This window comes from Equus caballus, chromosome 30 (assembly GCF_041296265.1).
Source record: "Equus caballus isolate H_3958 breed thoroughbred chromosome 30, TB-T2T, whole genome shotgun sequence".
NCBI classification, from domain to species: domain Eukaryota; kingdom Metazoa; phylum Chordata; class Mammalia; order Perissodactyla; family Equidae; genus Equus; species Equus caballus.
In genome coordinates, this window is record NC_091713.1 from 37,389,435 (window position 1) to 37,406,613 (window position 17,179).

Genomic DNA, 17,179 nt, shown 5'->3' on the forward strand with positions numbered 1-17,179 from the left:
ATTATTTCATATCTCTTCAAGATGTCCACACAGGGCCCAAGAAGTGTTTCAAGGGCCTCTACGTTTGATAACTAAACATTTGACCCCTCTAGCCAATGACATCCTGAGTTGCTGCTAAACAGGGCAGACTCCCGCCAACATTCTCGTTTATAATGTCTCAGAATCCCCGCTTCCTAGCTGCTTCATTTTCCAGTCAGTATTTTGCCTTCACTTGTCTGAATATGTAGAAATTCTCTGCATTTTCACCCTGAAGAAGAATTCCTTCTCCAGACTGATAGGTTTCTCTTCCAACAGATCCAATGGTTTTTGTTTTGTTTTTTGTGGGGGTTTTTTGTTTGTTTTTTTGAGGAAGATCAGCCCTGAGCTAACATCTGCTTCTAATCCTCCTCTTTTTGCTGAGGAAGATTGGCCCTGAGCTAACATCCATGCCCATCTTCCTCTACTTTATATGTGGGACACCTGCCACAGCATGGCTTCATAAGTGGTCCGTAGGTCCGCATCCAGGATCCGAACCAGCAAACCCCAGGCCACTGAAGTGGAACATGCGAACTTAACTGCTGTGCCACTGGGCTGGCCCCATCCAATGGTTTTTATACTCCATCCTTCTCCAGGGATCTGAAAGGGGGCACAGAACTAATGAGAAATTCTTTTCTTTTTTTCTTTTCTACTTGGTCTGTCTTTGGGATTGATCGGAAAGTGATTCTCTCTCTGCCCCAAAGATGTCCTTCTGTGGTCCCAATAATAGTGGCTGGTCTGGCCTGAGAGCCTGTGAAGGCGAGCTCTCCACAAAAGCACCACTGTTAGATGACCAGTGCGACACTCCTGGTTGTCACTGCCACCACGTCCTAATGCTCTGTTATCCGCGACAAAGAAGCATCCTCCTTATCCCGCTGTTGAGCCGTGTGTCCCTGGAGCTTAACTTTCACGTCACCTCCTCCATCCAATATCTGAAAAAGCAGCTCCTCCTCGCGATCTCTAAAGGGGGAAGAGTTTGCAGAAGCTTCTTTCCGTTTCTGCATTTGATCTTGTCCTGGGACAGAGCCCACGCGGCACTGTGTTCCATGCCACATACTGCATCTTCAGTGCTGTCCAGTGACGTTCGCTGCAATCAGGTGACCCAGGACGCGGGGACACGGTTCTGAATTCATCATCACCCTTGGAGGCACGAGAGAGGAACATTTCCTCCTGAACTGGGAGATGTCCCGTGGTTGCGGGACTGTGGTTCTCAAAGATTGGGGGGGGACAGCTCTTCTGCGTGGTGAGGGGTCTCTGGAGTTCCCCACGCCCAGGCTCGCCGAGGGCCCAACCCCATCCCTGTCCACTCTTCAGCACAGCCCAATCCACACACACGTGGCAGCGCGCCTTATAAGCCCAGGGCCTGTGTGCCCCCGGAAGGAAACCAGCTGGAAGGAGACCAGCCGGAAGGAAACCAAAAGGCCGGAAGGGTGGGGCACAGACTCAGCGCCAAGACGACCAATCAGTGGCTGCCCTGGAGGTTGATAGGCAAGCAGAGCGGAAGCTGGTGGGCGGGACCTCCTGCTGGGGCGGAAGTGAGCCAGCACCCGTAGGCTCAGGCTGCTGGCCCCGAAGGCGGGTGCCTTCGACTCTGAAGACACGCCGGGGTCTAAAGAGGAGAACCCTCGGTGCTCTAGCTGGCCTGGTCAGGGCATGTGAGCGTGTCAGGAGGGACCCTAGGGAAGACGCAGCCGCGTGTAGGGCCACCCCGTCGCCCCCTTCCCCCAGGGCGCCCTGCCCGCACCAGATGTCCCCGAGGAGTGGCCCCACTATCAGGGAGTGGTGTTTGGATTCTTACCCGTGGGTTACAGAGACTTCCTCTGCACAGCAGCGCCCAGAAGATTGCACTTAATGTTCAGGGGTCTTGGAGGGGTTTTCCTGGAGGGGGAGACACACTGGGATGGGGCCGTCCAGGAAGAGCGACTACCCACCGAATCCTAAATGAGTTAAATTTTCACTAGCCGCCCTCGGCCTGTTGTGCTGCAGGAGCCAGCTTGAGCAAACAGGGAAGGTTTTTGTCACGTTGGACTGTCCTCCGTTCTCTTTGCTAGGGCCCTCTGGGCGGTAGCTAGGAGCGTGTGGCTCCTTCAGGCAGGTCCTGTTTCGGGTGGCAGGCTTTTTGAGGTCCAGAGACTAACCCCGTTTCTTTTTCACGATTCTCAATCTGAACCTCAGTCGCTCTTGAGGTAAGGTGTAAAAGTGATGGGGCGGACACAAATTAAATTTGACCCAGAGACGACGTTTTTGTGCGAAGAGCCCCTAGAGAGGCGGAAGTGATACTCTCCCTCCAGGGGAAGGCCATTTGGAAAGCTGCCAAGTGATGCACTGAGGCCGTAATGCCCAGTGGTTCCCTCGGGATCTGAGTAAATGCCTAATTTACTGCGGCTGTTCTGTGACCACCCCAACTCCAGTTCTCTGTCATGATGGGAGTATTTATAGTATATGTAGTGGTTAAAAACAGGGTCTTTAGAGTCAGCCAGATCTCGATAATAAACTGGCTCTGGTTCTTAACTAGCTGTGGGACCTTAGGCATGTAACTTTGCCTGTCTCAAGTTTCACCTTTTAGGTAAAAGGGAAGTTATAACGCGCTCGTGGTTAATATGAAGATCAGTGAGGTCGTACATGTGTGTCAAAATGCCCAGCAAAGTGCTTGGCATACGTATGTAAGTACTTTTTTTGTACATCTGGTAACTATTGTATCTGCAATGATCTGGTGATGTTCACAAAGAAAAATTAGATTAGAATATTTGCATGAATCAGCATCTCCGCTAGAAAATAATGTAAAATGCATGCCCTTTTGACAAAAGCAAGTGTCGTAGGTCAGAATAAAAGGCAGCATAGTAAAGATGCCTTTTGACAGAGAGTATTTCAGAAACACTCTTTGGGGGGCTGGCCCCGTGGCCGAGTGGTTAAGTTCGCGCGCTCCGCTGCAGGCAGCCAAGGGTTTTGTCAGTTCGAATCCTGGGCGAGGACATGGCACTGCTCATCAAGCCACGCTGAGGTGGCGTCCCACATGCCACAACTAGAAGGACCCACAACAAAGAATATACAACTATGTACCGGGGGACTTTGGGGAGAAAAAGGAAAAAAGTCAAAAAAATCTTAAAAAAAAAAAAAAAAAGAAAGAAAGAAACATTCTTTGGATTCCCGCAGTGCATTAGGTGGTAGAAAAGTGGAGAAACTGCTTTGACTTGATGCAAGCTTATAGACAGATAACAAACGAGTGAGGGAGCTGGGTCACTGCGTTGACTCCGCAGACTGAAGGGGACCATCACCCAGGAGTCAACATTTCTGATGTCGGACGGCACGATGTGGAGATCTTGAGTGTTCATGACAATCACTTGATTCTTCTCAGGTTCCTAAATTATTTAGGTTGTCTTCCAGAAAGCCATGAATCTTGAGTAAAACTGCAGGCTTTCCTCTGGTTAAGTGCAGGATGTTGCTGGGTGTTTGTTGGTTGTGTTGACTGGGTGGGTGTAAGGAATTGCAAACGTTGAGTCAGATCCCAGCCGCCTGCTGATGAGGTGAGCAGCAGCTTTCCACAGGATTGCTTTGCCACCATGGAAATCTTTGCTGTTGAATCCACACTGATTAAGAAGTGTTCAAGTATGAAGTTATCACTGTGTATTCCTACCCCTGTGGCCACTGCCATCATATATGATTGATATTCTTAGTTTGGAATCTAAATGAGAATGGGACATAAAGAGTATTTGCAAATGTTACGGGAATGGAGAAACCTAGCCAAAGCCACTGAAGTCAAAACTTCAAAGTGATCCTGGTAGGCTGTATTAAAAGTTTCTATAACCTGGAAAAAGGCCTCATCTTTTATTTTACTTACAACTCTCCAACCAGCCTGGGGTGTTATTTTCCTTTATATTTAGTGAAGGGACAACAGCTGTTTGTGTGTGACCCTGCATTAGACTTGTAACCTTCTTCGTCCAAGGTTGTTCACTGAATTTCTGCCGAGGGATCTCAAGAGGGTGTGAATTCCTGAGAGGGGCGGTTGTGTTCTGCTGTGGACTGGTTTCTCAGTATTATTTTTGAAGTAGAAAACAAATTAAGAGTGGTTATAATGAACCCCTGGATTGGGATGATATTCCCTCCCTTATGTGCTTTACTCAGTGTCATACTGTCGCACCCCTTGTGTTTATCCTGAGTGGATTCTCATAAGTGTTGAAGTCTCTGGATGTAAAGAGGCTCTTGGGTCTTTCACCGATCTGCTGCCATGTGGCTCAGTGTGACAGCGTGCAGGCAGCGGACATGAGGAGAGCCCAGTGCTTTTCTCTGTCGGTCTTACGGTTTGGAATTTTTGTTAGTTCCATTTGGCTGGCTTTCCTTTTTCTTTGGTAGATTAAATGTGAACAGCATTAGGGTAAAGACGGGCAGAAAAGCTTGGGTGGCGCATTCGCCGTCTTGTCAGAGTCAGGAGTTTTGACTGAACAAGGAGGCTCAGTGAAGAGAAGAAAGACGATCTCCTCCCTTGATGTGGGAACACTAGAGAAGAAGTTGGAAAGTGGACTTTGTGTGTAATAGGGTAAACGAGAAAAAGGTGGTGATGGAAGGCCAGGGATTCCGGGGTGAGAAGATTGCGTGTGATACACAGAAGTCAAGAAAGGGGATGACGTGTTCAGAGGGAGCGCCTGGCAGTCCATTTGTGGTGAGAGCCTCGTTCCCCGAGAGAGAGCAGCCTGCGGGCTCGAGGTGTTTATTACCAGCTCAGCGTTTCACACCAGCTGTCGGGCCTGAGTCCCCTGGGCCTGCCCGGAGCTGCCTGGAGTTGCACAGATTCTTCAGCCTGGCAGTAAGACTTTAGGGCCCGCTGCCTGTCCCTTTCTCCTCTCTTGCTGCTCACGTTGGGCTAACGGTGATTTGAGATCTGAAGATGAACAGAACAGAAACACAGGACATACGCACCCCATGACCTCCTCCAACCTATCTGTGTGGCAGGGTTTGTGTTTCTACCTAAAAAAGGCTTTCGCTTCTGTCCATACTGTGTAAGTCATTGTACAAGCTACAGGAATGTTTGAATCCCATCCTACTTTCTGGTGTTGCCTGCTTCCAGTGGAGGATTGGCAGTGAGGTGCGAGCCGCCGGCCACGCGAGTGCTCCCTCTTTCCTTTCTTTTCCTCCGTGGCCTCCTCCCGCCTCCGCCCTTTTTTCTTCTGAGTCAAAACTGAGCGAGTCATATGGCTGGTGGGAAATCTTGTTTTGACTCGAAAACTAGGCAGGTTGGATCAGAAAGGGCCTCAAAGGGGATGAGAGTGGATGGAGGGCCTTCTTGGTCCGAAGTTGCTTTTTGGTCAGGACTTGTCAGTTGAAGAATTACTGTTTCTTTTCCCTTTCCTTTTTAGTTCGGTCTAGCCCAGCAGTTGGCAAACTTTGGCTTTCTGGGCCAAATCTGGTCCACTGCCTGTTTTTGTCTGGCCCACAAGCTAAGAATAGTCTTCACATTTTTAAGTGATTGGGGAACAAAATTAAAAGAGTTATATTTTGTGAAACGTGATAATTATGCAAAATTCAAATTTCGTTGTCCATAAATAAGGTTATTTTGCAACAAAGCTGCATTCAACTTGTTTACGCTGTGTCTGTAGTGCTTTTCTGCTACACCACGGAGTCGAGGAGTTGTGGCAAAGGCCACATGGCCCTCGGAGCCAAAATCGTCCCTGTCTGGTCCTTTACAGAAAAGGTTTGCTGTCCCCCCACTGTGGGCCTGTGACCTGAACCTTTCCTACTTCTCAGTGTTGTCAGTTGTCTCTTAATTCTTTACTGGTTTAAAGAAAATGCAGAAATGCGAACACCCTTGGGTCATTTCCTTTCAATTTCCTGGGATTTTGGAATTGCACCAGCAGCCTAAGGAAGAGCCTGGGAAGAACATGGGTAAGAAGGGGAGGGAGCTGGGAGGAGCTCCCAACATTTTAAATATCATTTTCGTCCCTTCCCCAAAATCTCTAAAATGGAACAGACATCTCTGTGGTCCCATTTTAGAAAGAGAAGGAAGTGCTGCTCCAAACAGTAGCCTGTTGACTGTTCTTAGAGCCTCCTTCCCATCCTCTCTGATAAAAAATGGAAACTCAGACTAAGACGACTTTTTATCAGTTGGCACTTAGTTTTGTGACTTTTTGGTTTTTATCAAGATACTTTGTTGCCCAAGTTAAGAATCAAAATTATTTTCCCTAATATTCAACTTTCCAAACATTGTGGTTCGTAGGTGCTGAGTTGCCTGTTTATACTTGGGGAAACTGACCCTAAGACAAGTAAACTCATCTGGCTCTAGTAGCAAAGAGCAGTGGAGAGAGATGTGCACACACAGCTTTCCAGCGCCCGCTCCACAGGCTGCCTTTACCCTCTGAAAGCGAATTTGAGGGCATCCCTAAAGAGTGTTTCCCTTTTCTTGAGAGAGACTCTCAGTTATCTTTTGGGCTGTGAAGGCTTTAAGTTCTCTCATTTGCAAAAAGAGAGGAAGGTGCTCTGTTTTTTCATTGCTACCCCTGAGAAAGAAGTAGAGGAGGGGAAAGGCTTGGAGCAGGCAGAGAGGGAAATCTCTGAAACTGGAGAAAACTCAAACAAATTGTGGCCAGCCGAGTCAGCATTCCTCACCCGCAGTTGGTCCTAATTAAGGAGACTCCCGTTAAACAGCTCAGCTTTCCGCTCGTTCTCTCTTTGCTCCGGCCCTGCCAGCTGACGTGGCGAGGCCTTAACCCACACCTCAGAAGCAGCCTCTCCTGTCTCCCCTTCTGTTCTGACTTGTGTGTCTCTCACCCACCCCCTCCCACACTGAGGTCCCAGTGAAACGCACTGCTGCCTCGGGTCTGGCTGCATCCAGCTTGTTCCGCAGAGCGCGGTGCGAGCTGCTGGCAGGCTGGATCCCTATGCCTGTGTCGTTGTAGGAGCACACACAGAACCCGATTTCATCGTAAAGAGGGAGTTTCTCCGGGTTGTGCTGCTGCCCAGTCACCGCGGCAGTGGTCCTTCTTGCACTTTGGTGACCCCCTGATTTCTCAGTCCACAGCTTCTGCAGAGCCCAGCGGATGGATTTGGGCGTTTCATTTCATCTGCGATGGGCTGTAGTATCATGGTCCAAAACCTCGTGTTAGTAAATCTCGGAATTGAAAATTAGCCAGAGTCGTGGAGCTGGTCAGCGTCCACTGGAGGCTTGTGGGGGTATTGATGTGGAAATGAAGACTAAGCTAATTGTCATCACTTAATAGTTACATTAGTCTGCTTGGACTGCTGTAACAAAATACCGAAGGTTGGGGGGCTTAAACAGCAGAGATGTATCTTCTCACAGCTCTGGAGGCTAGAATTACCAGATCCAGGTGCCATCAGGGCTGGTTTCTGGTAAGACCTCTCTCCCTGGCTTATGCAGACAGCTGCTTCTCTCTTTGTGCTCCCAGGGCCTTTCCTCTGTGCACAGAGAGAGAAAGAGCTCTCGGGTATCTCTTCCTCTTCTTATAAGGACACCAATCCTATCGGATTAGGGCCCCATCCTTGTGACCTCGTTTAACCTTACTTACCTCCCCTAAAGTTCCCATCTCCACATACAGTCATTGGAAGTTGCAGTTTCTACGTAAGGATTTTGGGGGACACGGTTCAGTTTGTAACGATGGCCCAAGTTTAAGAAACTCTCTTAACCTTAGAGCAAAGATTAAATGCCAGAATCAAGAAGGTGGTGCTTGAAGCAGGGTGTTATGAGGCAAGGTGATAATTAAAAAATATTTTTTTCTGGGTCATAGACATTTGAAAATCTGAACGTATGATCAGAGACCAGAAAATTATACATGTGCACAAAATTCTGTATATAGCCGCAAGGTCATCCAGTTCTCCAGACCAATTACGTACTCCATCCTCGTTGGCTAAATCTCTCTAAAAACATTCTTTTGCCACTGATGAGACGGCATCGGTACAGATTCAGGCACAGGGTATGAAACAAAAACTGATGGCTTTGTTGTGACTACGTGGGGTTCTGCCCAGGACTGGCCCTGTGATGCTACTGCCACCGCTAGAAAAACTTAGACTGTATCGGGGGAGGAGAGTGAGTGAAAGTGGACATGCTGATGGTGGTTAGAACCTGAGCGAGGAAGAGTTAGGTGAGCTCACGTTGGCACCAAGCAGACAGAAGTTTTCTCTTTTCTGTTGCATCCAGCATCGTCAGAAGTGACAATAGAAGGCCTCTCTCAGGGGGTCCATCAAGGTGCCCTTTCCTGTTGTTGGCAGTGAAGCAGCCCTGCGTTTGTTTACACTATGCCTTTCTAGATGCCGGGAACTCTGGCAGTCACTGTAGAAATTAGGAAAAAAGGCAACAGTGGAAATCTGTGATTTCAGAATTCTACAGAATGATCAAGGTACAGTAGGGCATTGCAGCCTAATTTTCTCGGCTTTTACTTCAGCTGGGTTTGATTTCCAGGAAATATTTTCAAAATTTGTGGTATTAATCTTTATAATCTTCCCAGTTGGGTCTGAGTAAGAATTCATTACCTACATGTTACAACAAATACCCTAAAAGGATAGACCCCAAAGCTGAGGTGACTGTTTTCTCTGATTTTTTTCATTGTGCCAGTAGTGCTGTGTAACCAATCTGTAGGAATTAAATCTGAATTTTGGCGTCCCCAGCCCGTAGTGATTCACACAGTTAGCCTCTGCATTTGAGAGTTGAACAGAATCAATCAGAAGTGCCATGATTCAAACTGGAGTTTAGGGAGTGTCTTTAATAAGTTACTAAAACTACTAGTTTTCTTATTGATGGGATCAGAGTATGCACTCACTGCCAAAACATCAAGGGGACAGATGAATGTTCCTAATTTTACATGGCCTCCAACTTTGTCCAGACTCTGGTTACCTTGTTCATTAGAGTCCCTTCTTATTGGTGATCTTTACCCTTTTAAGACTTGGCAAACCCTTAGCTCAAAAAACATATGTTGCCTTCTTCTCTGCTCCACCCCCTCTTCCTGTGAATTTCTCGCTCTGGCGATCCTTCCTGCCGCCAGATCAGGCTAGCTTGCTGTGGTCTCTGCCAACCACAGACAGATAATGAAGCAGGCGCTGTGCTCCCCTCACTCTTGGAGGCCTCCGAGGCCATGTGGGGTTGGGGAGCAGGAGGGGTTCTTGACTTTGAGAACTTTGATTGGTTTCTCTCTATGGCCTTGATTCATTTTCAAAACTGAACGTCACAAAATTGCCCAATTTCACTTTGGCTCTTCTTTTTTGTTTTTTAATCATTTATGTTCTTTAACCTCTTGAATACTCGCTGAGGACTGTGGCTAATAATTCAACGTATGTACCTAACAATTCTACCACGTTTGGTGCCATCAAGAGAAGGATAAGCTGAAGTTTAATTGCAAACCAGAGCTTTTTCAGGTTGCGGACTGACTGTATCTACTGTAGCAGCTAATGCACTCCAGCTTTTCAGAGCTGACAATTTCATTGACCAAAAGTTTCCTGTTTAGGACAGCGCTTTCCAATAGAAATGTGATGCAAGCAACATATGTAATTTTAAAATTTCTGGTTGACACATTTTTAAAAAGCAAAACAGATGAAATTAATTACAGTAGCATGTTTTATTTAACCCAATATATAAAAAATATTACCATTTTAAAATGTAACATAAAATTATTAGTAAGATATAATACATTCTTTTTCATTCAAGTCTTTGAAATCTGGTACTAAATCTTTGAAATGTTACTGCCCATCTCAATTTGAACTAGCCGCATTTCAAGTACTCAGTAACCGCATGTGGCTGGTGGCCACCGTATTGCCCAGATCTAGGAGATCACCACCTTGTTAACGAAGGACAGCTAGTGAGTCCACTTGCTCCAGGGACCAGATGGGACTTCACTGACTAATTCTCTCGTTAGGATCCCACATCTCCACGGCTGGCTGAATGACCTTTGGGGAAACCTGGGCTGGCTGTCAACCAAGGGGCTTACCTCCAGGAATGAGACTGAAGGAAGTATAAAAGACAAATGAAGACTGGCATAGCTTTGGAACTTCGGGTTGAGAAGAGTCCAAACCACGTTCCCCGCTCAGATGTACCAAACTAGGCCTGGTCAGGATGAGTTGTCACTTCTGTTATCTGACTGAAGTTTCAGAACTCGGTTTCTTCCTATGAAGAGTTTAGAATCCACTACCGCACTTTTGTAGCAAACAAGTGCTGGAGCATAGGACAAACATGACAGTAAACATATTTGACGTTGAACCATATGGAAGTGCCCATGTTTAACCGTTGTTTACCTACAAAATTGGCAGTTTCATGGGGTTTGACCTATTGCATTTCATCCTAGATGGCAAGAGTATTCTTGAAGTAGTGAGCAGGGAAAGCTGTGTCTTAACTGTAAGCTGGTATAGTTCCCAGGAAGTTCTGGAAACTTTCAAAACTAGAGCACGTATCAGGAATGTATTCTGATCCATGGAAATGTGCTCTTTGAAGTCAGCCTGGTCCATTTCCAGCCATAAGCTTAGCCTCCCCAAGAGGACATATTAATTCCGAGTCTCTTTATGTATTTAATTCTAACTCAAGCTGATCCTAGCCCAAGCTATATGTACTCTTTTCCCTGTTCCCTTGAAGTCCCAAGTTTAGGGACAGATGTCATGAAATACCACCGGCTGCAAAACCGTCCAATGACGGCATTATCTGCAGCACTGCCATTATCAAAGTGTTCCTTTTATTGTGATGCTCAGACACTCGGCCCTCAGGGAACCTCGAGCCTGGCGCAGCCAGGTTGCTGGCCTCCCACCACCTTGGCTGTGAGACCTCTCTGAGCCTCCGGGTCTCGTGCACACATTGTCTCACCACTAGTCACCATTGCCAGTTTAGCTCCTAACCTAGGCCACCACCCAACAACTCCAGAAGGGAGACAGCATCCAGAGTTGTGGCTGTTGGCGACAGTTTCCCACTCCACCACGTTTGATGTTTGCGTGTTTTCTAGAATGCACTCCCCCTTGTCCGTGCAGTGATGGGCTGAAAAGCCTCCCACGTCTGCCTCTGGCTTCTTTTTACGAGTAGTTTTGGAATTTGCTTCCCAGCAGTTGGGTGCACCGTGTGGTCAGACAGTCTCCTGCCGCCTTGGAGCCTGTGTCTAGTTTGGATGGAGGGACTTCTCTTTCCTAGATGGGAGAATAGGAAGTCCTGGGTCTCTCCTGGAGATAGAATATTAGGCTTCCAACTCATCAGCTGTACCTGGGAGTAAAAATAATTCCAAAGCGAAAAAAGTAAGTAAACCTAGCTCTTCCAACCAGCCTATTGCACTGCAGATGTTTCTCCACTCTCAAAGAGAAGGTAAGCTTCCGTGGACAGTCTTATCCGTTAGGTGGTAAATAATCAGAGAAGTTTGGTTACTGATTCACCAGACATGTATATCTTGGGCAAAAGGAGAGCTGATTCAGTGTCCAGGTCTGACTCCTGGGAACCAAGCTGTGCCAGAGCAGCAGTAAGGATTTTTTCCTATGCACTCACGCTAGTCCACCCTTCCCGCCAGCTAGCCCACACCCTTGGCCCTCTGGCTGCCTGCAGGCTCCTGCGGCCATCACAGTTCTGTGGAATGGCTGGACCTGACACGGGAGGGGCAGACTGTGAGAGAAGTCAGGAGGGGCAGCCAGTCCCAGCCAAAAGCTACGTGAGTGTTGGTGCTTTTCCCAGAGGGGAGGGGTGTCCATGCCCCGTGCGTTGCCGCGTGTCTGCTCAGACACAAACAGAACACTGTTCCGTTGCACTGGCCTCCTCACAGGCCTCCTTTTCATCCTACAGAGGAGACAGGGTGCACCAGAGAGTCCCTTAGACTGTGGTCTCAATGCTAGGAAGTGGGCAGAGGAACAAGAGGAGGAGTCAGTGGCCATTCTTAAAGCCCTGGATGGAGGGTTTAGTGAATTAGTGCTCGGGGGCTAATTTGTGGAAAGGAATAGGATAGTGTCACAGTGCCCTGTCATTCCCACCCTAGCAACAACAATAAGCTAGGTAAGAACAAACATAACTTAGCAAAAAGAAAAATAGATCTCTAAGGATGCAAAACATTCTAACTGAACTAAATTCCAGAAGAGGGCGAGCCCTTCCCAGGAGGGAGAGGATGCGCGGCTGCTCTCTCCCGAGGAGCATGGCAGGAGGAGGCGTAACCTGCCCTAGATGAGGATCCGGAGACAACGGCTGGACTTCATGCAGACTTCCGAAGGCTGTGGGTGGACTAGCTGTAAGGAGACTCAATCACAGAGCAAATACGTCCCATCCACTCCTAATTCTTCCCCATGAGGTCTTCACTGAGTACACACAGTGGCAGCGAGCTGACGACGAGGGCAGGACAGAAAGCTGAGAAAGACCCCCTGCCCTGCCCCTGCCCAGTGTGCACAGCATATTCCCTGGGTAGCCAGCAGCAGCACAGTACAGAAAAATCAAAGCAGGGCAGGAGGGTGAGAAAAACGCCCCTCCAAAGCACAAGGGCCCTTCCCTGAGTGCACAGGAGTGGCCCACTAGGAGCAAAGAGAACTCCACGGCGGCCCAAAAAGCTGGCATCTGGCCGTGAGGCCTAGAGGGGGATCTCTAGAGTCTCGCTGTGGTCAGGTCCCAAGCCCTGTGGGAAGGACAGTGTTGGTCCCGCCCTCAAGGCATCTGAACCAGCACTGAGCTGATTTTCTCCATGGCAACAGCCAAGCCCAGACCTGGCTCTGCTACGCATTAGGCCAACTCGGCTCTCAATCCCAGTGGCCTGATGGAGGATGGGGTGTGTCCTTTTTTCAGTATACTCCCTGCTGTTCGTTTACGTACAACACCTGGTGCATAATAAAAAGTGACGAGACTCAAGAAGTAGCAGGAGAATGTAACTGAGAGAAAAAATACTCAATAGAAGCAGACCAACAGATGACCCAGATGTTAGAATTAGCAGACAAGGATTGTAAAATACTTTCTATAAATATTTTTAAGGACCTAATAGAAGGTGGATTACATTCTTGGACAGCTGGAGAGTTTAAGCAGAGAACTGGAAGTTCTGACAAGAATGTTTATAAATTCTCACTGAAGAAGGACTATTTGGAAGCAAACTCCTAGTTATTCTTGGAGAACAGATAAGTCACAGTTCCAGAACTGTCACCCCTTGCCAGAGTTTATGCATTCCTACTTTCACGTAAGCCAGGATTCAAGTCTGCATGTATGTACGAGCCCACCCTGTATGAGATGTTATGTGAGGGGTACAGGAATGCATGAGACCCCCAGACGCCCTCCTCCACTGCTCCTGGAGAGGCAGCTGCCCTTCCCCTCACCAACGGAAGACTGAGGCTCTGGAGAGAATAAAACAGGGCTCCCACAACTAGTGGCCTCCTGGCACCAGTAAGCACCTAGATTTTGAACCAAAAACAAGGAGTATTAAGTGAAACTTCACAGATTGAATGTAGAAACACCCAGGCCCCTACCCCAGCTCAACTGAGAACATTGGCCTTATTCCCTCCAGACAGGAGTTTGAGAGATTCATCTCTAGAAAGTCTGAGCAGCCCCAAAGAAAAAACTTAAATGATTCAACCCAATCGCATCTCTTTGTACTGAAGCCATAGTTGAAAAGTCCTACCTACGTACACAGAGCTTCCAAATAACTTAGAATGAGTGTCCCAGGCTTACACAGGAGCAACAGCCAAGGACCATCAGACGGCTGAGAAGGTCTGTAGCCTGAAAGTGTCACCAAGTCAAACAGAAAAAGGTGACTTGCAACCAGAAACTGTGCAGAGATTATAAACTGCCCCTCTGAGAGTTAACAGAAGAGACTGCCTCCTTGAAACAAAGAACAGTGTGCTTTTTTCTTTAAGTGCTCTTGGAAGTTAAAAATACGACAGCAGAAATGAGAATCTTAATGGAGGCAGCGGAAGATATAATTGAGGCCACTGCCCAAAAACATAGAGTTAAAATATACAGTGCTGGAAAATAAGAAAGAAAATCAAGGATCTGCCTCAAAATCTGTCATCTGAGTAACAGACATTCTAGAAGAGAGAACTGAAAAGTGGAGAGGAGAAAATCATCAAAGAAATAATTGGAGAAAATTTCCCAGAGCTAAAGGGCATGAGCGTCCAGATGAAAAGGAAGGTGCCCCATTGATGGGTCAAGATTGGCCCACACCAAGGGCATCATTAATGATATTTCACAGCACTGGGAAGATGCTAAAAGTTCCCAGAGAGGACACAAAGAAGCGGGTCACATACTGTGGACAGGGGACCAGAAGGGCAACAACGGAGGCTAGACGATGGAGCAATGCCTTTACATTCTGAAAGGAGATTATTTTCAGCTTAGAATTCTATGCCTAGCCAAAAGCTCATGTAAGATAGCTTAAAAACGTTTTGTAATATGCTGGATCTTACAAAGTTGGCTTCCCAAGCATCCTTTTCCAGAGACCTGCTAGAAGAGATGCTCCCCTAAAACGAGAGTAAACCAGAGAGAGGAGGACCAAGGCTCCACTCAAGAGCCGGGCAGAGAGACTTCCCAGAGGAGGAAGCGTGTCCCATAAGGTCAGCAATTCAGATCCAGAGGGCAGACAGCTGGAAGACGAGGGGACGCGTAGGGATACTCCTGAAGGGAGCACAGAGCTTGCCTTGGAAGTGAGAGTGGGAGGGTGAAGAGGGGCATTTGTCTTCTTTCCCTTCCTCTTCTTATGTAATGTTTGTGTCTTGACTATAGCCCATGTTACTTTTCTATTTATTTTTAAAAGAAAGAAAGAAAAGAGGGCCAGCCCAATGGCATGGTAGTTAAGTTTGCACACTCCACTTCCATGGCCCAGGTTCACCAGTTCGGTTCCCGGGCAGGGACCTACACACCGCTTATCAAGCCATGCTCAGGCGGCATCCCACATAAAGTGGAGGAAGACTGGCACAGGTGTTGGCTCAGTAACAATCTTCCTCAAGCAAAAAGAGGAAGATTGGCAACGGATGTTAGCTCAGGGCCAATCTGCCTCACAAAAAAGAAAGAAAAAAAGAGAAAACATGCTCCCTCCAGCGGAGCATCTCCAGTGGAGATTTTTTTTTTGTTCAAAACCTGCAAAGGAGTTTTGCTGGGAAGTCTTTAAATCCTCTAGCCAGCCTTCCCTGGTCACTTTAGGTTTCTACTTTCTTACTTTAGGAGAAGAGTCTGTGACTTGGGAGGAATGGCGTTTGGGGTGGGGACCTGAACTCTGAGAAGATAAACCCCCTCCCTGGTTGCAGCGTCAGGCTTTCCCTAAGTGCCGGACAGAGGAAGCGTTTCTTTGGGCTGGTGGGCTGCCTCAGTCCTGCTCTTCTTGTGAGGGCCCTTCCCCAAGAGTTTTCTCTGCTCCAAGACCTTGGTGACCAGTAACTCATCTCGGACAGAAGGTCGGTGCCACGGGCTCCTCTGTCTTTGACCTGAGAGAACACGTTGGGAGTGGTCTGTTTGCTTGCCTGCCAGAGATCTGATCTTGACCCCGAAATGCCGATGGGATCATAAAACCAGAATTGATCCTTCCCCCTCGGTATTCTTTCCCCAGAGAATGGGGGTTGTGATATCTTAGCCCAGGACAAATGTGAGATTTACGCTGTGTCACGAGTCGGGGAGAGGCTGCCATTCAAAAGTGGCTGTGTTTCCTAGGAGTATGGTTGAAACCCTCTGTAGGTCTCATCCCTGGGCGCTCTCTGCTCTTTCTCAGTGTGTCTGGACTCCTGCCTCCAGAGCAACCAGGCCAGATGTCCAAACCACCCACTTCCCTATTCCCAGCACACAGATTACGGGGAGGCCAGCTGCAATCTGGGCCAAGCACTTAGATGACTTATATGTCTGATTTTGGTTCCATGATATGAAACTCAAAATAAATCACAAAGGAAAAATTTTCCAGATAGCAGCTAATTCACCAAAAACATCTTCAGCCTTTAAGTCATTGCTCACACGCAAAGCTGATAAACAAACCTACTGTGGACACAGACATGAGGATTTAAAGGTGAATTCCTGAGCACAAGCAGATGCTCGTGTGCTGCAGCCTTAACTGAAGTTCCCTGTTCAGTTTTAGGCTCTAAAGCTTGAGTGAAATCTCAAGAACTCTTTAGGTCCAGAAGGAAGTAATAGAAACACTGAAAGACGTGGAAAACGGAACCTTTGAAACAAGGTTGTGGGAGACAGAATTCGAGCTTAGAAAATAATGTGGGATCAGAAGCAACTTGTGAATAGCAAACAAGGAGAGAACAAAAGGAAATGGGCATAAGCGGTAGAGGGGGCTGTTTAGGTGTTAAGAATAAACTTTCTGATGGTGAAACTTGTTAAACACAAAATGAACAGCCAACGGAACGTTGTAGAGGCCCAGCTACGACAAGGAGGAGGCCATGTTGAGTTCACTTAGTCTTAAGACATTCAGATATAGATGTTTAACAATGGTCTCTCCCAGACACCACAGCTCTGATATTCCAAGCAATTGGCAGGAAAATGAGACCATTCAGCACAAATTCGGCACTTCTCCACCACAGCACCTTGAGTGGGGTCATTTACCAGCAGAGTAGTACATGCTCTTTAGAAGCAGGACCTGATGCCGAGACGGGGTGAGCTGTGTAAACAGGGAGCAGTGAGGAATGATGGGTCTAAGGGGTTCTAGAAAAGATCAATCTCTTTCTGGCCGTTGTTACCGGGTATGGGAAAATTTAGAGAAGTGAGGGATAGTACCTGGAGACACATCGGAAAATGAACAAAGATGGTAATTATACCCTAACAGGGAGAGGAAATTGGTCTGTAGAGTTAGATTGATCCAAGAATTGCCTTGTCTTTAGAATATACCTTTACGCTAAGGAGACATAACACCTTCCTTTGCCAGATAAAGACAGAGTGTCTTCCTTTTATAAAAACATTGCCAAATGACAAGGGAGTTTAAGCTACACTTTGAGTCACTCTGCTGACAGACCCAGGACTAACCCACCAGCTTTCTCCTTTTAGCCAGTCTGGATACTGGAATATAGCCCTTCTTCCATCAATGTGAAAATGTGTTTCTTGCCTTGGCTTCTGTCTTCACTGCTCACCGTGATCTCTCTTGTCCTGTAGCTGGGATGAGAGCAGCTCCATCAGCAGTGGGCTCAGTGATGCCTCGGACAACCTCAGCTCAGAAGAGTTCAACGCCAGCTCCTCACTCAACTCGCTCCCGACCACTCCCACTGCCTCTCGCAGGAACTCCACGATAGTGGTACGTGAGCTCGTGAACACCTGGGCCACCATCTC

General features: G+C 47.5%; 1 protein-coding gene across 15 annotated transcripts in view; it reads left to right on the forward strand.

Moving 5' to 3' along the window:
• NAV1 (neuron navigator 1) overlaps nucleotides 1-17,179 on the forward strand; it is a 231,926-nt gene that overhangs the window by 180,477 nt on the left and 34,270 nt on the right. For all 15 annotated transcript variants that reach the window (XM_023632539.2, XM_070255879.1, XM_070255877.1 and 12 more), the window contains one exon: nucleotides 17,006-17,144. In XM_023632539.2, coding sequence (XP_023488307.2) covers nucleotides 17,006-17,144 — 139 coding nt within the window. The remainder of the gene's footprint in view (nucleotides 1-17,005; nucleotides 17,145-17,179) is intronic.